Source organism: Doryrhamphus excisus, chromosome 16, assembly GCF_030265055.1.
Source record: "Doryrhamphus excisus isolate RoL2022-K1 chromosome 16, RoL_Dexc_1.0, whole genome shotgun sequence".
Taxonomy (NCBI): Eukaryota; Metazoa; Chordata; class Actinopteri; order Syngnathiformes; family Syngnathidae; genus Doryrhamphus; species Doryrhamphus excisus.
Window position 1 is genome coordinate 3,956,901 of NC_080481.1, and position 21,852 is coordinate 3,978,752.

The following is a 21,852-nucleotide window of genomic DNA, read 5'->3' on the forward strand; positions in this document are numbered from 1 at the left end:
CTGGCACCTTCCGCTGGTTTACAATGACAAGCCGTATCATCCATTGCTCACAATGTATTTGAGAGCGAATAAAGTGCTTTTTTGAACAACGGTTGTGTGAGCCAAGCAATAAAGCACATCACACTAAATGTGTTCCATAAGTGCCAAAACGCTTTTCTCTGAGCGAGTGGAGTGCTTTTTTGGACGTGGCACACATGTGCCATATATGGAGAAAATTTATACCACAAAGCCTATAGGTTGCTTGAAATACATTATCACAGCGAGAGAAACACATTTTCTCATTTTAGCTGTAACTCCACAGCAGTGCTTCTCAGCCACACGAAACTGTTGCAGATAGAACGGGATGAGAAGCTGCGTCAGGCACACTTGTAATGAGCCTCCTGGCACCTTCCGCTGGTTCACATTGACGCGCCGTATCATCCTTTGCTCACAATGTATTTGAGAGTGAATAAAGTGCTTTTTTGAACAACGGTTGTGTGAGCCAAGCAATAAAGCACATCACACTAAATGTGTTCCAAAAGTGCCAAATCGCTTTTCTCTGAGCGAGTGGAGTGCTTTTTTGAACAACGGTTGTGTGAGCCAAGCAATAAAGCACATCACACAAAATGTGTTCCATAAGTGCCAAAACGCTTTTCTCTGAGCGAGTGGAGTGCTTTTTTGGACGTGGCACACATGTGCCATATATGGAGAAAATTTTTACCACAAAGCCTATAGGTTGCTTGAAATACATTATCACAGCGAGAGAAACACATTTTCTCATTTTAGCTGTAACTCCACAGCAGTGCTTCTCAGCCAAACGAAACTGTTGCAGATAGAACGGCATGAGAAGCTGCGTCAGGCACACTTAGAATGACCCTCCTGGCACCTTCCGCTGGTTTACAATGACAAGCCGTATCATCCTTTGCTCACAATGTATTTGAGAGCGAATAAAGTGCTTTTTTGAACAACGGTTGTGTGAGCCAAGCAATAAAGCACATCACACTAAATGTGTTCCATAAATGCCAAATCGCTTTTCTCTGAGCGAGTGGAGTGCTTTTTTGGACGTGGCACACATGGGCCATATATGGAGAAAATTTTTACCTCAAAGCCTATAGGTTGCTTGAAATACAATATCACAGCGAGAGAAACACATTTTCTCATTTTAGCTGTAACTCCACAGCAGTGCTTCTCAGCCACACGAAACTGTTGCAGATAGAACGGGATGAGAAGCTGCGTCAGGCACACTTGGAATGAGCCTCCTGGCACCTTCCGCTGGTTTACAATGACGCGCCGTATCATCCTTTGCTCACAATGTATTTGAGAGTGAATAAAGTGCTTTTTTGAACAACGGTTGTGTGAGCCAAGCAATAAAGCACATCACACAAAATGTGTTCCATAAGTGCCAAAACGCTTTTCTCTGAGGGAGTGGAGTGCTTTTTTGGACGTGGCACACATGTGCCATATATGGAGAAAATTTTTACCACAAAGCCTATAGGTTGCTTGAAATACATTATCACAGCGAGAGAAACACATTTTCTCATTTTAGCTGTAACTCCACAGCAGTGCTTCTCAGCCACACGAAACTGTTGCAGATAGAACGGCATGAGAAGCTGCGTCAGGCACACTTAGAATGAGCCTCCTGGCACCTTCCGCTGGTTTACAATGACAAGCCGTATCATCCTTTGCTCACAATGTATTTGAGAGCGAATAAAGTGCTTTTTTGAACAACGGTTGTGTGAGCCAAGCAATAAAGCACATCACACAAAATGTGTTCCATAAGTGCCAAAACGCTTTTCTCTGAGCGAGTGGAGTGCTTTTTTGGACGTGGCACACATGTGCCATATATGGAGAAAATTTTTACCACAAAGCCTATAGGTTGCTTGAAATACAATATCACAGCGAGAGAAACACATTTTCTCATTTTAGCTGTAACTCCACAGCAGTGCTTCTCAGCCACACGAAACTGTTGCAGATAGAACGGCATGAGAAGCTGCGTCAGGCACCTTAGAATGAGCCTCCTGGCACCTTCCGCTGGTTTACAATGACAAGCCGTATCATCCTTTGCTCACAATGTATTTGAGAGCGAATAAAGTGCTTTTTTGAACAACGGTTGTGTGAGCCAAGCAATAAAGCACATCACACTAAATGTGTTCCATAAATGCCAAATCGCTTTTCTCTGAGCGAGTGGAGTGCTTTTTTGGACGTGGCACACATGGGCCATATATGGAGAAAATTTTTACCTCAAAGCCTATAGGTTGCTTGAAATACAATATCACAGCGAGAGAAACACATTTTCTCATTTTAGCTGTAACTCCACAGCAGTGCTTCTCAGCCACACGAAACTGTTGCAGATAGAACGGGATGAGAAGCTGCGTCAGGCACACTTGGAATGAGCCTCCTGGCACCTTCCGCTGGTTTACAATGACGCGCCGTATCATCCTTTGCTCACAATGTATTTGAGAGTGAATAAAGTGCTTTTTTGAACAACGGTTGTGTGAGCCAAGCAATAAAGCACATCACACAAAATGTGTTCCATAAGTGCCAAAACGCTTTTCTCTGAGGGAGTGGAGTGCTTTTTTGGACGTGGCACACATGTGCCATATATGGAGAAAATTTTTACCACAAAGCCTATAGGTTGCTTGAAATACATTATCACAGCGAGAGAAACACATTTTCTCATTTTAGCTGTAACTCCACAGCAGTGCTTCTCAGCCACACGAAACTGTTGCAGATAGAACGGCATGAGAAGCTGCGTCAGGCACACTTAGAATGAGCCTCCTGGCACCTTCCGCTGGTTTACAATGACAAGCCGTATCATCCTTTGCTCACAATGTATTTGAGAGCGAATAAAGTGCTTTTTTGAACAACGGTTGTGTGAGCCAAGCAATAAAGCACATCACACAAAATGTGTTCCATAAGTGCCAAAACGCTTTTCTCTGAGCGAGTGGAGTGCTTTTTTGGACGTGGCACACATGTGCCATATATGGAGAAAATTTTTACCACAAAGCCTATAGGTTGCTTGAAATACATTATCACAGCGAGAGAAACACATTTTCTCATTTTAGCTGTAACTCTACAGCAGTGCTTCTCAGCCACACGCAACTGTTGCAGATAGAACGGCATGAGAAGCTGCGTCAGGCACACTTGGAATGAGCCTCCTGGCACCTTCCGCTGGTTCACATTGACGCGCCGTATCATCCTTTGCTCACAATGTATTTGAGAGCGAATAAAGTGCTTTTTTGAACAACGGTTGTGTGAGCCAAGCAATAAAGCACATCACACTAAATGTGTTCCATAAATGCCAAATCGCTTTTCTCTGAGCGAGTGGAGTGCTTTTTTGGACGTGGCACACATGGGCCATATATGGAGAAAATTTTTACCTCAAAGCCTATAGGTTGCTTGAAATACAATATCACAGCGAGAGAAACACATTTTCTCATTTTAGCTGTAACTCCACAGCAGTGCTTCTCAGCCACACGAAACTGTTGCAGATAGAACGGGATGAGAAGCTGCGTCAGGCACACTTGGAATGAGCCTCCTGGCACCTTCCGCTGGTTTACAATGACGCGCCGTATCATCCTTTGCTCACAATGTATTTGAGAGTGAATAAAGTGCTTTTTTGAACAACGGTTGTGTGAGCCAAGCAATAAAGCACATCACACAAAATGTGTTCCATAAGTGCCAAAACGCTTTTCTCTGAGGGAGTGGAGTGCTTTTTTGGACGTGGCACACATGTGCCATATATGGAGAAAATTTTTACCACAAAGCCTATAGGTTGCTTGAAATACATTATCACATGAGAGAAACACATGTTCTCATTTTAGCTGTAACTCCACAGCAGTGCTTCTCAGCCACACGCAACTGTTGCAGATAGAACGGCATGAGAAGCTGCGTCAGGCACACTTGGAATGAGCCTCCTGGCACCTTCCGCTGGTTCACATTGACGCGCCGTATCATCCTTTGCTCACAATGTATTTGAGAGTGAATAAAGTGCTTTTTTGAACAACGGTTGTGTGAGCCAAGCAATAAAGCACATCACACAAAATGTGTTCCATAAGTGCCAAAACGCTTTTCTCTGAGGGAGTGGAGTGCTTTTTTGGACGTGGCACACATGTGCCATATATGGAGAAAATTTTTACCACAAAGCCTATAGGTTGCTTGAAATACATTATCACAGCGAGAGAAACACATTTTCTCATTTTAGCTGTAACTCCACAGCAGTGCTTCTCAGCCACACGACACTGTTGCAGATAGAACGAGATGAGAAGCTGCGTCAGGCACACTTGGAATGAGCCTCCTGGCACCTTCCGCTGGTTTACAATGACAAGCCGTATCATCCATTGCTCACAATGTATTTGAGAGCGAATAAAGTGCTTTTTTGAACAACGGTTGTGTGAGCCAAGCAATAAAGCACATCACACTAAATGTGTTCCATAAGTGCCAAAACGCTTTTCTCTGAGCGAGTGGAGTGCTTTTTTGGACGTGGCACACATGTGCCATATATGGAGAAAATTTATACCACAAAGCCTATAGGTTGCTTGAAATACATTATCACAGCGAGAGAAACACATTTTCTCATTTTAGCTGTAACTCCACAGCAATGCTTCTCAGCCACACGAAACTGTTGCAGATAGAACGGGATGAGAAGCTGCGTCAGGCACACTTGTAATGAGCCTCCTGGCACCTTCCGCTGGTTCACATTGACGCGCCGTATCATCCTTTGCTCACAATGTATTTGAGAGTGAATAAAGTGCTTTTTTGAACAACGGTTGTGTGAGCCAAGCAATAAAGCACATCACACTAAATGTGTTCCAAAAGTGCCAAATCGCTTTTCTCTGAGCGAGTGGAGTGCTTTTTTGAACAACGGTTGTGTGAGCCAAGCAATAAAGCACATCACACAAAATGTGTTCCATAAGTGCCAAAACGCTTTTCTCTGAGCGAGTGGAGTGCTTTTTTGGACGTGGCACACATGTGCCATATATGGAGAAAATTTTTACCACAAAGCCTATAGGTTGCTTGAAATACATTATCACAGCGAGAGAAACACATTTTCTCATTTTAGCTGTAACTCCACAGCAGTGCTTCTCAGCCAAACGAAACTGTTGCAGATAGAACGGCATGAGAAGCTGCGTCAGGCACACTTAGAATGACCCTCCTGGCACCTTCCGCTGGTTTACAATGACAAGCCGTATCATCCTTTGCTCACAATGTATTTGAGAGCGAATAAAGTGCTTTTTTGAACAACGGTTGTGTGAGCCAAGCAATAAAGCACATCACACTAAATGTGTTCCATAAATGCCAAATCGCTTTTCTCTGAGCGAGTGGAGTGCTTTTTTGGACGTGGCACACATGGGCCATATATGGAGAAAGTTTTTACCTCAAAGCCTATAGGTTGCTTGAAATACAATATCACAGCGAGAGAAACACATTTTCTCATTTTAGCTGTAACTCCACAGCAGTGCTTCTCAGCCACACGAAACTGTTGCAGATAGAACGGCATGAGAAGCTGCGTCAGGCACCTTAGAATGAGCCTCCTGGCACCTTCCGCTGGTTTACAATGACAAGCCGTATCATCCTTTGCTCACAATGTATTTGAGAGCGAATAAAGTGCTTTTTTGAACAACGGTTGTGTGAGCCAAGCAATAAAGCACATCACACTAAATGTGTTCCATAAATGCCAAATCGCTTTTCTCTGAGCGAGTGGAGTGCTTTTTTGGACGTGGCACACATGGGCCATATATGGAGAAAATTTTTACCTCAAAGCCTATAGGTTGCTTGAAATACAATATCACAGCGAGAGAAACACATTTTCTCATTTTAGCTGTAACTCCACAGCAGTGCTTCTCAGCCACACGAAACTGTTGCAGATAGAACGGGATGAGAAGCTGCGTCAGGCACACTTGGAATGAGCCTCCTGGCACCTTCCGCTGGTTTACAATGACGCGCCGTATCATCCTTTGCTCACAATGTATTTGAGAGTGAATAAAGTGCTTTTTTGAACAACGGTTGTGTGAGCCAAGCAATAAAGCACATCACACAAAATGTGTTCCATAAGTGCCAAAACGCTTTTCTCTGAGGGAGTGGAGTGCTTTTTTGGACGTGGCACACATGTGCCATATATGGAGAAAATTTTTACCACAAAGCCTATAGGTTGCTTGAAATACATTATCACAGCGAGAGAAACACATTTTCTCATTTTAGCTGTAACTCCACAGCAGTGCTTCTCAGCCACACGAAACTGTTGCAGATAGAACGGCATGAGAAGCTGCGTCAGGCACACTTAGAATGAGCCTCCTGGCACCTTCCGCTGGTTTACAATGACAAGCCGTATCATCCTTTGCTCACAATGTATTTGAGAGCGAATAAAGTGCTTTTTTGAACAACGGTTGTGTGAGCCAAGCAATAAAGCACATCACACAAAATGTGTTCCATAAGTGCCAAAACGCTTTTCTCTGAGCGAGTGGAGTGCTTTTTTGGACGTGGCACACATGTGCCATATATGGAGAAAATTTTTACCACAAAGCCTATAGGTTGCTTGAAATACAATATCACAGCGAGAGAAACACATTTTCTCATTTTAGCTGTAACTCCACAGCAGTGCTTCTCAGCCACACGAAACTGTTGCAGATAGAACGGCATGAGAAGCTGCGTCAGGCACCTTAGAATGAGCCTCCTGGCACCTTCCGCTGGTTTACAATGACAAGCCGTATCATCCTTTGCTCACAATGTATTTGAGAGCGAATAAAGTGCTTTTTTGAACAACGGTTGTGTGAGCCAAGCAATAAAGCACATCACACTAAATGTGTTCCATAAATGCCAAATCGCTTTTCTCTGAGCGAGTGGAGTGCTTTTTTGGACGTGGCACACATGGGCCATATATGGAGAAAATTTTTACCTCAAAGCCTATAGGTTGCTTGAAATACAATATCACAGCGAGAGAAACACATTTTCTCATTTTAGCTGTAACTCCACAGCAGTGCTTCTCAGCCACACGAAACTGTTGCAGATAGAACGGGATGAGAAGCTGCGTCAGGCACACTTGGAATGAGCCTCCTGGCACCTTCCGCTGGTTTACAATGACGCGCCGTATCATCCTTTGCTCACAATGTATTTGAGAGTGAATAAAGTGCTTTTTTGAACAACGGTTGTGTGAGCCAAGCAATAAAGCACATCACACAAAATGTGTTCCATAAGTGCCAAAACGCTTTTCTCTGAGGGAGTGGAGTGCTTTTTTGGACGTGGCACACATGTGCCATATATGGAGAAAATTTTTACCACAAAGCCTATAGGTTGCTTCAAATACATTATCACAGCGAGAGAAACACATTTTCTCATTTTAGCTGTAACTCCACAGCAGTGCTTCTCAGCCACACGAAACTGTTGCAGATAGAACGGCATGAGAAGCTGCGTCAGGCACACTTAGAATGAGCCTCCTGGCACCTTCCGCTGGTTTACAATGACAAGCCGTATCATCCTTTGCTCACAATGTATTTGAGAGCGAATAAAGTGCTTTTTTGAACAACGGTTGTGTGAGCCAAGCAATAAAGCACATCACACAAAATGTGTTCCATAAGTGCCAAAACGCTTTTCTCTGAGCGAGTGGAGTGCTTTTTTGGACGTGGCACACATGTGCCATATATGGAGAAAATTTTTACCACAAAGCCTATAGGTTGCTTGAAATACATTATCACAGCGAGAGAAACACATTTTCTCATTTTAGCTGTAACTCTACAGCAGTGCTTCTCAGCCACACGCAACTGTTGCAGATAGAACGGCATGAGAAGCTGCGTCAGGCACACTTGGAATGAGCCTCCTGGCACCTTCCGCTGGTTCACATTGACGCGCCGTATCATCCTTTGCTCACAATGTATTTGAGAGCGAATAAAGTGCTTTTTTGAACAACGGTTGTGTGAGCCAAGCAATAAAGCACATCACACTAAATGTGTTCCATAAATGCCAAATCGCTTTTCTCTGAGCGAGTGGAGTGCTTTTTTGGACGTGGCACACATGGGCCATATATGGAGAAAATTTTTACCTCAAAGCCTATAGGTTGCTTGAAATACAATATCACAGCGAGAGAAACACATTTTCTCATTTTAGCTGTAACTCCACAGCAGTGCTTCTCAGCCACACGAAACTGTTGCAGATAGAACGGGATGAGAAGCTGCGTCAGGCACACTTGGAATGAGCCTCCTGGCACCTTCCGCTGGTTTACAATGACGCGCCGTATCATCCTTTGCTCACAATGTATTTGAGAGTGAATAAAGTGCTTTTTTGAACAACGGTTGTGTGAGCCAAGCAATAAAGCACATCACACAAAATGTGTTCCATAAGTGCCAAAACGCTTTTCTCTGAGGGAGTGGAGTGCTTTTTTGGACGTGGCACACATGTGCCATATATGGAGAAAATTTTTACCACAAAGCCTATAGGTTGCTTGAAATACATTATCACAGCGAGAGAAACACATTTTCTCATTTTAGCTGTAACTCCACAGCAGTGCTTCTCAGCCACACGAAACTGTTGCAGATAGAACGGGATGAGAAGCTGCGTCAGGCACACTTGGAATGAGCCTCCTGGCACCTTCCGCTGGTTCACATTGACGCGCCGTATCATCCTTTGCTCACAATGTATTTGAGAGCGAAAAAAGTGCTTTTTTTGAACAACGGTTGTGTGAGCCAAGCAATAAAGCACATCACACTAAATGTGTTCCATAAGTGCCAAAACGCTTTTCTCTGAGCGAGTGGAGTGCTTTTTTGGACGTGGCACACATGTGCCATATATGGAGAAAATTTTTACCACAAAGCCTATAGGTTGCTTGAAATACATTATCACAGCGAGAGAAACACATTTTGTCATTTTAGCTGTAACTCCACAGTAGTGCTTCTCAGCCACACGAAACTGTTGCAGATAGAACGGCATGAGAAGCTGCGTCAGGCACACTTGGAATGAGCCTCCTGGCACCTTCCGCTGGTTTACAATGACAAGCCGTATCATCCTTTGCTCACAATGTATTTGAGAGCGAATAAAGTGCTTTTTTGAACAACGGTTGTGTGAGCCAAGCAATAAAGCACATCACACTAAATGTGTTCCATAAATGCCAAATCGCTTTTCTCTGAGCGAGTGGAGTGCTTTTTTGGACGTGGCACACATGTGCCATATATGGAGAAAATTTTTACCACAAAGCCTATAGGTTGCTTGAAATACATTATCACAGCGAGAGAAACACATTTTCTCATTTTAGCTGGAACTCCACAGCAGTGCTTCTCAGCCACACGAAACTGTTGCAGATAGAACGAGATGAGAAGCTGCGTCAGGCACACTTCGAATGAGCCTCCTGGCACCTTCCGCTGGTTTACAATGACGCGCCGTATCATCCTTTGCTCACAATGTATTTGAGAGTGAATTAAGGGCTTTTTTGAACAACGGTTGTGTGAGCCAAGCAATAAAGCACATCACACTAAATGTGTTCCATAAGTGCCAAAACGCTTTTCTCTGAGGGAGTGGAGTGCTTTTTTGGACGTGGCACACATGTGCCATATATGGAGAAAATTTTTACCACAAAGCCTATAGGTTGCTTGAAATACATTATCACATGAGAGAAACACATGTTCTCATTTTAGCTGTAACTCCACAGCAGTGCTTCTCAGCCACACGCAACTGTTGCAGATAGAACGGCATGAGAAGCTGCGTCAGGCACACTTGGAATGAGCCTCCTGGCACCTTCCGCTGGTTCACATTGACGCGCCGTATCATCCTTTGCTCACAATGTATTTGAGAGCGAATAAAGTGCTTTTTTGAACAACGGTTGTGTGAGCCAAGCAATAAAGCACATCACACTAAATGTGTTCCAAAGTGCCAAATCGCTTTTCTCTGAGCGAGTGGAGTGCTTTTTTGAACAACGGTTGTGTGAGCCAAGCAATAAAGCACATCACACAAAATGTGTTCCATAAGTGCCAAAACGCTTTTCTCTGAGCGAGTGGAGTGCTTTTTTGGACGTGGCACACATGTGCCATATATGGAGAAAATTTTTACCACAAAGCCTATAGGTTGCTTGAAATACATTATCACAGCGAGAGAAACACATTTTCTCATTTTAGCTGTAACTCCACAGCAGTGCTTCTCAGCCACACGAAACTGTTGCAGATAGAACGGCATGAGAAGCTGCGTCAGGCACACTTGTAATGAGCCTCCTGGCACCTTCCGCTGGTTCACATTGACGCGCCGTATCATCCTTTGCTCACAATGTATTTGAGAGTGAATAAAGTGCTTTTTTGAACAACGGTTGTGTGAGCCAAGCAATAAAGCACATCACACAAAATGTGTTCCATAAGTGCCAAAACGCTTTTCTCTGAGGGAGTGGAGTGCTTTTTTGGACGTGGCACACATGTGCCATATATGGAGAAAATTTTTACCACAAAGCCTATAGGTTGCTTGAAATACATTATCACAGCGAGAGAAACACATTTTCTCATTTTAGCTGTAACTCCACAGCAGTGCTTCTCAGCCACACGAAACTGTTGCACATAGAACGGCATGAGAAGCTGCGTCAGGCACACTTGGAATGAGCCTCCTGGCACCTTCCGCTGGTTCACATTGACGCGCCGTATCATCCTTTGCTCACAATGTATTTGAGAGCGAAAAAAGTGCTTTTTTTGAACAACGGTTGTGTGAGCCAAGCAATAAAGCACATCACACTAAATGTGTTCCATAAGTGCCAAAACGCTTTTCTCTGAGCGAGTGGAGTGCTTTTTTGGACGTGGCACACATGTGCCATATATGGAGAACATTTTTACCACAAAGCCTATAGGTTGCTTGAAATACATTATCACAGCGAGAGAAACACATTTTCTCATTTTAGCTGTAACTCCACAGCAGTGCTTCTCAGCCACACGAAACTGTTGCAGATAGAACGGCATGAGAAGCTGCGTCAGGCACACTTGGAATGAGCCTCCTGGCACCTTCCGCTGGTTTACAATGACAAGCCGTATCATCCTTTGCTCACAATGTATTTGAGAGCGAATAAAGTGCTTTTTTGAACAACGGTTGTGTGAGCCAAGCAATAAAGCACATCACACTAAATGTGTTCCATAAATGCCAAATCGCTTTTCTCTGAGCGAGTGGAGTGCTTTTTTGGACGTGGCACACATGGGCCATATATGGAGAAAATTTTTACCTCAAAGCCTATAGGTTGCTTGAAATACAATATCACAGCGAGAGAAACACATTTTCTCATTTTAGCTGTAACTCCACAGCAGTGCTTCTCAGCCACACGAAACTGTTGCAGATAGAACGGCATGAGAAGCTGCGTCAGGCACACTTAGAACGAGCCTCCTGGCACCTTCCGCTGGTTTACAATGACAAGCCGTATCATCCTTTGCTCACAATGTATTTGAGAGCGAATAAAGTGCTTTTTTGAACAACGGTTGTGTGAGCCAAGCAATAAAGCACATCACACTAAATGTGTTCCATAAATGCCAAATCGCTTTTCTCTGAGCGAGTGGAGTGCTTTTTTGGACGTGGCACACATGGGCCATATATGGAGAAAATCTTTACCTCAAAGCCTATAGGTTGCTTGAAATACAATATCACAGCGAGAGAAACACATTTTCTCATTTTAGCTGTAACTCCACAGCAGTGTTTCTCAGCCACACGAAACTGTTGCAGATAGAACGGGATGAGAAGCTGCGTCAGGCACACTTGGAATGAGCCTCCTGGCACCTTCCGCTGGTTTACAATGACGCGCCGTATCATCCTTTGCTCACAATGTATTTGAGAGTGAATTAAGGGCTTTTTTGAACAACGGTTGTGTGAGCCAAGCAATAAAGCACATCACACTAAATGTGTTCCATAAGTGCCAAAACGCTTTTCTCTGAGCGAGTGGAGTGCTTTTTTGGACGTGGCACACATGTGCCATATATGGAGAAAATTTTTACCACAAAGCCTATAGGTTGCTTGAAATACATTATCACAGCGAGAGAAACACATTTTCTCATTTTAGCTGTAACTCCACAGCAGTGCTTCTCAGCCACACGAAACTGTTGCAGATAGAACGGCATGAGAAGCTGCGTCAGGCACACTTGGAATGAGCCTCCTGGCACCTTCCGCTGGTTTACAATGACAAGCCGTATCATCCTTTGCTCACAATGTATTTGAGAGCGAATAAAGTGCTTTTTTGAACAACGGTTGTGTGAGCCAAGCAATAAAGCACATCACACTAAATGTGTTCCATAAATGCCAAATCGCTTTTCTCTGAGCGAGTGGAGTGCTTTTTTGGACGTGGCACACATGGGCCATATATGGAGAAAATCTTTACCTCAAAGCCTATAGGTTGCTTGAAATACAATATCACAGCGAGAGAAACACATTTTCTCATTTTAGCTGTAACTCCACAGCAGTGCTTCTCAGCCACACGAAACTGTTGCAGATAGAACGGGATGAGAAGCTGCGTCAGGCACACTTGGAATGAGCCTCCTGGCACCTTCCGCTGGTTTACAATGACGCGCCGTATCATCCTTTGCTCACAATGTATTTGAGAGTGAATTAAGGGCTTTTTTGAACAACGGTTGTGTGAGCCAAGCAATAAAGCACATCACACTAAATGTGTTCCATAAGTGCCAAAACGCTTTGCTCTGAGCGAGTGGAGTGCTTTTTTGGACGTGGCACACATGTGCCATATATGGAGAAAATTTTTACCACAAAGCCTATAGGTTGCTTGAAATACATTATCACAGCGAGAGAAACACATTTTCTCATTTTAGCTGTAACTCCACAGCAGTGCTTCTCAGCCACACGAAACTGTTGCAGATAGAACGGGATGAGAAGCTGCGTCAGGCACACTTGTAATGAGCCTCCTGGCACCTTCCGCTGGTTCACATTGACGCGCCGTATCATCCTTTGCTCACAATGTATTTGAGAGTGAATAAAGTGCTTTTTTGAACAACGGTTGTGTGAGCCAAGCAATAAAGCACATCACACAAAATGTGTTCCATAAGTGCCAAAACGCTTTTCTCTGAGCGAGTGGAGTGCTTTTTTGGACGTGGCACACATGTGCCATATATGGAGAAAATTTTTACCACAAAGCCTATAGGTTGCTTGAAATACATTATCACAGCGAGAGAAACACATTTTCTCATTTTAGCTGGAACTCCACAGCAGTGCTTCTCAGCCACACGAAACTGTTGCAGATAGAACGAGATGAGAAGCTGCGTCAGGCACACTTGGAATGAGCCTCCTGGCACCTTCCGCTGGTTTACAATGACGCGCCGTATCATCCTTTGCTCACAATGTATTTGAGAGTGAATTAAGGGCTTTTTTGAACAACGGTTGTGTGAGCCAAGCAATAAAGCACATCACACTAAATGTGTTCCATAAGTGCCAAAACGCTTGTCTCTGAGCGAGTGGAGTGCTTTTTTGGACGTGGCACACATGTGCCATATATGGAGAAAATTTATACCACAAAGCCTATAGGTTGCTTGAAATACATTATCACAGCGAGAGAAACACATTTTCTCATTTTAGCTGTAACTCTACAGCAGTGCTTCTCAGCCACACGAAACTGTTGCACATAGAACGGCATGAGAAGCTGCGTCAGGCACACTTGGAATGAGCCTCCTGGCACCTTCCGCTGGTTCACATTGACGCGCCGTATCATCCTTTGCTCACAATGTATTTGAGAGCGAAAAAAGTGCTTTTTTTGAACAACGGTTGTGTGAGCCAAGCAATAAAGCACATCACACTAAATGTGTTCCAAAGTGCCAAATCGCTTTTCTCTGAGCGAGTGGAGTGCTTTTTTGAACAACGGTTGTGTGAGCCAAGCAATAAAGCACATCACACAAAATGTGTTCCATAAGTGCCAAAACGCTTTTCTCTGAGCGAGTGGAGTGCTTTTTTGGACGTGGCACACATGTGCCATATATGGAGAAAATTTTTACCACAAAGCCTATAGGTTGCTTGAAATACAATATCACAGCGAGAGAAACACATTTTCTCATTTTAGCTGTAACTCCACAGCAGTGCTTCTCAACCACACGAAACTGTTGCAGATAGAACGGCATGAGAAGCTGCGTCAGGCACACTTGGAATGAGCCTCCTGGCACCTTCCGCTGGTTTACAATGACAAGCCGTATCATCCTTTGCTCACAATGTATTTGAGAGCGAATAAAGTGCTTTTTTGAACAACGGTTGTGTGAGCCAAGCAATAAAGCACATCACACTAAATGTGTTCCATAAATGCCAAATCGCTTTTCTCTGAGCGAGTGGAGTGCTTTTTTGGACGTGGCACACATGGGCCATATATGGAGAAAATTTTTACCTCAAAGCCTATAGGTTGCTTGAAATACAATATCACAGCGAGAGAAACACATTTTCTCATTTTAGCTGTAACTCCACAGCAGTGCTTCTCAGCCACACGAAACTGTTGCAGATAGAACGACATGAGAAGCTGCGTCAGGCACACTTAGAATGAGCCTCCTGGCACCTTCCGCTGGTTTACAATGACAAGCCGTATCATCCTTTGCTCACAATGTATTTGAGAGCGAATAAAGTGCTTTTTTGAACAACGGTTGTGTTAGCCACACTGTAAAAAAAATTCCGTAGTTTTTACGGAAAAAAACTGGCAGCTGTGGTTGCCAGAATAATCCTGTAAAAATTACAATAGAAATGTAAACAGTCTTACAGGGTAAACTGTAAATTTTACAGTTTAAAACTGTTACAATTTACAGAAAGAATACATTTGAATCTTGTCAAACTTGCTAAATTTTTTTGTCAAATCAACATGGTTATTTTGTTATTTCACGTTTTATTCATGTAATATTTGCAGAAAATTGTTGTTAATTTTGCATCAAACACTATTAAACCCTATGGAAAAACACTGAGCAAAAAACATTGTTTAGCTGTAATAAAAACTAAAAATACTGATATGATATAATATATATTACTGATATATTTTGCAAATTAAACTCAAATATTTATTAAAATTTACTAAATTATGCAGTATTTACAAACTTACTTTACCGCCATATAAACAGTTTTCTATTTTAATGCTTAAATTACAATCTAAACATTTTTAAAATCATATGCTCAAATCATATTAAATTGATATTGAATAAATCAATATATAGTTACACCTCTTGAGTCATCTTGCTAAAAGATTAGTGCCAGAAAACACAAAAACATGCATTTATAGTCTCTCCAGAAATTTATTAAATTTTATTCATTCATTATTTTTCTACCGCTTATCGTCAAGAGGGTCACGGGGGTGCTGGAGTCTATCCCAGCTGTCTTGGGGCGAGAGGCGGGGTACACCCTGGACTGGTGGCCAGCCAATCACAGGGCACATATAGACAAACAACCATTCACACTCACATTCATACCTATGGACAATTTGGAGTGGCCAATTAACCTAGCATGTTTTTGGAATGTGGGAGGAAACCGGAGTACCCGGAGAAAACCCACACATGCACGGGGAGAACATGCAAACTCCCATTGTCCATAGGTATGAATGTGAGTGTGAATGGTTGTTTGTCTATATGTGCCCTGTGATTGGCTGGCCACCAGTCCAGGGTGTACCCCGCCTCTCGCCCGAAGACAGCTGGGATAGGCTCCAGCACCCCCGCGACCCTCGTGGGGATAAGCGCTAGAAAATGAATGAATGAATTAGTAACGACTGTCGACAAACATGGCAACAGTAAAGCACAAAAACAATCATTGGGGCACATGGGTCGCCTTTCTCAGTTTAGTCCAAGTTCAGACATCACGCCACTCATGATCCGAAAGTTCCCGAATCAAAGTGATGACTCTAGGGTTCACATTAAGGCGGGATGTGGTTGTCTTCTCCACTTTGGTGCCCTTCTCTGGGTTGATGGAGAAAAAACATCTGTAAATATGAGAAAAACAGGACCTTTATTAATAATAAAAAAGTTTACTTCAAAGCACAGCTTTTTGAAAGCTATTAGTTAAAGACTATTGCCTTGTAAAACAGTAAAAAATGACAAGTCCTATAAATCCCATACGGTGACAGATGTATGTCAGCTCAAATAAATTACAATGACGCATAAAGTCTATTAATAGGACATACCTCTGCATAAACTCCAGGGTTGAAGCCAGCGCCGATGGATAGTGGATGTTAAAACAGTAATAGCTCCCAAACAGCAAGCACAGGACGGAAACAAAGGAAGGGATGTTGTCATGCACGATGTTTCGATCCACACTCAGCATGAAGCGTGTTGATGAAAAGCAAGACCGTCCTAAACACAACAACAAAAAGAACCTTTTACAAAAAATGTAAACAAACATTTTGGAAAAATTACAGAGCACATTTGCTTCTCAACCTTAAAGGTTAGTTAAGCAATAAAATGTTATGTGCAACAAGAATTTATGTACAAATATACAGGAAAGAGAAGACTTGTTAAATGCAAAACAGATAATATAAGAATGACAAGGAAGCAGGAAATGTGAACTTACCACACACAACAATGGTGGGGGTCAAGGGAATCTGATCCATCTGCACCTCCACTGCCAGGCTTGTGTCCTCCACGTAGCAGAACATTGCTTCTTCCTTCTCATTAAACCATGACAGGAGAAGCAGCACCATCTCCTTAAGATCTTCAGAACAACCAATCAGCTCACCCCTTGCCGTTTTCAATTTCATTAGGGACTGGAGGAATGTTTTGCTTTTGTTCGAGCAAACAGTATTCAAGTAATTCAGGAGCCGTTTCCCTTTCAGATCCACATTTTGTGTGAAGGTTTCTTTGAGACTGATTCCTGTGAGTGCCTTAAAGTGGGCCTCCATGCCAACTTCCCTGAACCAAAATGGCCACTCCTCCAGGAGGCATTTCAGACTTTCCCCCTGGTTGACTTGTTTACGCTGCATGTAGAAAGTCAACTTCATTAGACGTTTGACTTCCTGGGGATTCACATCACACTGCTGAGACATCTTCTTCAGTTGTTCTTTCTTCTGCTGCAGTGTCTCAAGAGTCTCTCCAAGGGGCAGGAATTTTACTTCCCAGTTGATGCACCCATAAATGTCCTGGACCACTGCTCTCTGTTCTTGAGGAACCTCTTCTGTGTCAGAGTCTTCAGAGCGATGCTTTCGTTTTCTTATTTTGGGGGTTGTAGACCGCCTGACATTCTCCATCCTGTTTTGCATTTGCTTGGCGAGAGAATGATACCCTGGCCCAATGATGTCCCCTTCAATTACATCTTGAAGAGATTTAGGATATTTTGCCACCATCCTCTGGGCAACTACATCGGTGTGCTTTTTACTTATGCAAGAATGTTTTTGCGTCATTTCACAGACCACAATTCGGACCATCTCTCTCCTCAGCCGTGGACTTGGTCGTTTTCCTCTTTCGAGGGACTGCATCACTTCCTCTGGCATCACATTCCATGGTATGATATAGTTATTCACCCAGTCTATGCCAGGGCTTGGGCTGCTGTTGGAAGAGGTTGAGGGTGAACTTAGGGGTGAAGAGGTTGGCAAAGGTGTGGATGGTCCCGCAGAAGAACAAACAGATGAGTTGCTTGTTTCGGGAGCCTGGCCTGAAAACCACACAACCAAGAAAAGTTAAAATTCTGAGTCAAAAAGCAAATGTTTCTATGTGTTAAATTTAACTTGCACAAAGGTTTGTTTCAAATGTGGCTGCAGTCTGTGCTGTTAAACTTGGCTTACTTCTCAACTTCCAAGCAGCAATGACTTTTCTTGCTTGAATTGGCCTCAGAACTGACAGCAAATCTTCCTCCTTAATAAAACAAAAATCATCACATGTCTCCACACCTAGGGATTGTAAGGTTTCCTCCAGAATGTCTTTTGTCATTTCTGGAAGGTCAGGTAAGACCTCATTGATGGCAATGCGGAGATTTGTTTGCTCCAAGTCCATATTTTCTGTAATTGAAAAAGAATGATACTTTTCTTCAGATCCAAAAACTAGAGAACACAAGCAATGCAGCATTTAGTCAAGTCAGTTGTGCATAATCGGTAGTGAACTACTTATTTCTCTGCATCTAAAAATCTGAAACAAACTTTTGTTGTTTTCTCTTTTTAAAAGTTGCCATTTTGTCTCAGCATTCGCACTGTGTGTATCTTTAGTGTATTTTCCCCAACAAACAAGCCAAGATTGTGCTTATTTTGACAACACACTGTGTTTCAGAGGAATGACTTGGTGTCCATAGAAAATGTACGATGGTAACGGATAAAAATCTACCAAGTTGTCTATGTCAAGACACTGCAACCTTGTACTCTGTTTTTTCACAGAGTACAGATGATAGTCAGAATGGTAGCTAGCACTGTGCATGTCCATCACAAAATACACAGCTGCATCACTTTGAATTAAGATTATCAGAAGTTCTCCAAATTCCATTGACTCTTCATTTTTTGCCACAAGGAAATGGCCTTTTTTATATGATGTACCTTTATACTGTATTTCTGTGGAAACACTTGTATTGTGTTCTGAAAAGCCAAATTCACTCACCGCTTGTTTGATTGTATCACTGTACAGGTTGGGGTAAAAAGTACAACTGTCCTTGACTTGCAGGAACTGACTGAGTCCAGTTCCTGCTGAAAGAAATGCCTGAAACATCTGATGTCTTTCTGACAAAGTAAGGCAGATGTTTTTAAAGTTTTTCAGGTGCCTGGCACATCTCTTAAAGTATGCGTGTTTACTTTCAAAGCGCATAGTCCACACTCTGATTAAAGGGCCAAATTTCAATATTAGGGCGGGGTAGTGCCGCAGGAAATGGTGTTTTGGTTTTAGTGGATTTCCAGGAAATAAACCCTGTCGTGATTCCAAATATTCTTGGATTATAATGTCGACATAGGCTACCTGTGACAGTGAAATCTTTTGTGCGCAAATCATGTCAACAATATCTTTAAGCTGGAGAGTTAACTGCCACACATCATCTTCTGCATTTTCAATTTTGTCACCAATTAATACAGGCAGCAATCTTAAAAAGTTCCAGTTCTGAATTGCATGGCCTGAGAGCTTGGATGCATCTGAGTTGACAGTGCATGGCTTTGAGAGAGCATCAGCTTCTTTGTACTTGAACTGCCTAATCCGTCGGTTTAAAAGTGAATATGTAAACCACTTCTTTTTCTTAATGAAGTATTTCAAGTACAGTGCAACATCGTAGGATAAAATACCCTCAAATACGTCATGGCCCAAACAAGGTGGGAGTCCAGGCTGGCAAACATGAAAAGCTTTAAGAGCATTAAATACTGAGTTTACCTTTATGCCTTTGACTTCTTGGCAGTCTTCTCCAAGCTCACCAACAGCAGTATCGTAGCTTTCTGGGGTGCGCTGTGAACCACAGCCATTAGGATCATTATTTTCAAACTCATGTCGTGTGATTTCACAATACCTGCAAAAATACTGAGAACGACTGAAGTTTTCACTGAACCCCCCAATGCCATGTGAACCTAAATTATCACCGGCAATGCAGTAAACAGCTGCTTTCACAGTTTCATTTCCCCCAGTTATTCCATTTTCCTCCAAATTTTTTAAATCCGCTAACATCATTGAAAAAACTTTTGACCATCCAAACTTTTTTATGTCACTCTCTACACACAACAGAACAAGGGGCATGTGATCAATACTGGACCGCACATGGACAGGTAAGTTTGCAACAGAGAGATAGACAGCAACAACTTTGTGTTTTTTTTTCGAGGAGCCAAGTGGGTTGACAACCTCAAATGCATCCTGGTATAGGATTAGCTGTAGGGATCCGGGGTTCTCCCTGAAAAACTGGTTGGACTTAAAACTCTGTCCATCAGTTATGTCTCCAAAAACATCTGGATCTGTTTCATAAGACTGTTGTGACACTGAATTCTTCCAGAGGTGGGATTCTAATAGGGTATTTAGTGTTTCTTTAACTGGTACATAGTAAGCAAACCGTGGTGTCATATTGTCATCATTTCCCAACGGTACTTTGACAGGTTCTATGTATTTAAACATTTTTTTGAATGTCTGAGTTCTTGAATATATTGTTCTCATTGGTCCCTGATGGCAAACAGAGAACAGATCTGAATCTTTGATACAATCACAAATTTTGGCAATAGCATCATCCGCGAGGCACATGTCATTTTTTAGCAGACAGTGTAGTTTGTCTAGTGTATAATTTTGACCCAACTCATGGACATTTTGAATCTCCTCAACAATCGTCTGTATTGTTGAAGCTGGAAGAAGGAGCTGCCCTTGTAGTTTTAAGTAGAACAAACACACATTCTTCAGATAGGTATCGCTAAAATTCTCTGGCATTTCAGTGCTTTCATTTGTTTGTGTATTATCTGAGCTTTGAGGAGCATCTTCACATGCGCTGACAACAGTAGTCTGAGGGATAGTTTCCCTGTACATGTCACTTATGCTATCGATCAAGCATGTTCTATGTTTCCTGGACATATGAGCCGTAAAGGAGGATTTCACAGTGAAAATATTTTTACAACCAGCTATGGGACATGTCACAGGTCGCCCCTCAACAATATGCTCCTTTAAGTGGGCTACAAGTTCATTCACTGTGTGAAACTGGCGCTCACACAAGGAAATGGCGCATTTTAGGTCACTAACAGCTGCTGTAGCAATAACAGAGGGATGTGGAGCATTGTGAACACGATAAAAATGAGCTTTAAAAGCTGCATAACTACAAAATGTTCGCTTGCAGTCAGAGCTGACACATTTGAAAATGCAATGTGGTTCGTTCCTATGAACTCTACAATGCAGCACATAACCCCTTGTTGTCTCAATTGTTTTACTGCAAAAAGCACAGGTAATCATTTTTACCAATTAAGGTAAAGGCAGCATACACCAGCGTTTGATAACTGTGGCCGTTAAGCAACAGCAAAAGTAATTTAAACCAACAAAAAAACACGAGTCAAGAGTTATATTATGAAAACTGCAGCTAATTATATTAAATAAAACCGCTAACCAAGTATTTACCTTTGACCATTACACTGCTGATGCATTTACACACAGCTACAGGCGAAAACGAGCTAACAGAAGCTATGCATTCAGTGAGCGCCAAAATTTGAAAAGCGAACAAAAGACGTGTACACGAACATATCGTCAAATGCTGTAGCTGAACGACCAATACACAGAAAAATGAAATGTTGGCAGTTACACACAAAACCACAGGCTGACAGAATGTCTACTTCCCAGGAAAGCCATTATTTAAGAAAAAGGAACGTTAACATTTATGTGTGACTGCGTAGAGGAGAGCTAGCGATCTTCGCACCAGAAAGTTAGCAACAACAGGACGAATGTTAAGCTAGCATCTTATCTTTAGGACAAAAGAGTTAATAAGCGGTTTAATTTGTAAAAGCATTATTTAACTTACCAGTGCTTGTGTAGTGTTCCAACCGCTTCCAAAGCTGTCAGACGGATGGACGTGGATTAAACCGCGATGAAATCTCCAGGAGACGTTGCATATGATGCATTCAATGTTGACTCCGTCAAATGAGGAACGAGATCGCTGCATATCCTCCAAAAATGCTATGATGTGTTCAAACGAAAGCTCAAGAATCAGAATGTTTAGGTTTTGAAGAGAAAAGCAGTGAAGATGATAAATGTTAGTTTTATAGCTACTTCTAATTCATATCCATTCATTACTATAAAATTTGATGACTCAAACACACTATGTCCTTAATTTATTTTTATTATTTTTGTATTTGGTATAAGTCAAGAGGAGTTTAGTCGTACCTGTTGTAGTCAGTGACAACAGTATTATAGGTATAAGCTGTAAAAAACACATAGAGGTTGCTTTTAACCTTCAGCCAAGTTTTCAATCGTGTGATAGATTTAATCTTTTGGCCTCTTTTGTAATTTGTGTAACAAGGTATATAAGATGAATAAATGTTCTTAAATTTTACAGTTTATTCTTGTAAAAACT

General features: G+C 42.3%; 1 protein-coding gene across 1 annotated transcript; it reads right to left on the reverse strand.

The window, feature by feature from the left end:
* Window positions 1-15,539: 15,539 nt before the first annotated feature.
* On the reverse strand, window positions 15,540-21,350 carry LOC131104559 (uncharacterized). The gene is made up of 6 exons (XM_058051871.1): window positions 21,301-21,350; window positions 19,200-19,271; window positions 17,648-17,717; window positions 16,441-17,517; window positions 16,055-16,223; window positions 15,540-15,853 (listed from the first exon to the last, which is right to left on the reverse strand). Exons 4-6 carry the CDS (start codon window positions 17,354-17,356, stop codon window positions 15,724-15,726), a joined length of 1,215 nt encoding a protein of 404 aa, XP_057907854.1. The 5' UTR covers window positions 17,357-17,517; window positions 17,648-17,717; window positions 19,200-19,271; window positions 21,301-21,350; the 3' UTR covers window positions 15,540-15,723.
* Between the last annotated feature and the right edge of the window lie 502 nt (window positions 21,351-21,852).

Excerpts from the sequence above, each read along its gene's own strand:
- LOC131104559 (XM_058051871.1), bottom strand. The coding sequence starts at position 17,356 with ATGCCAGAGGAAGTGATGCAGTCCCTCGAAAGAGGAAAACGACCAAGT. Across the intron at positions 16,224-16,440 it reads CCCCACCATTGTTGTGTGTG|GACGGTCTTGCTTTTCATCA; the intron begins GTAAGTTCACAT and ends TGTTGTGTTTAG. Across the intron at positions 15,854-16,054 it reads ACCCTGGAGTTTATGCAGAG|ATGTTTTTTCTCCATCAACC; the intron begins GTATGTCCTATT and ends TCATATTTACAG.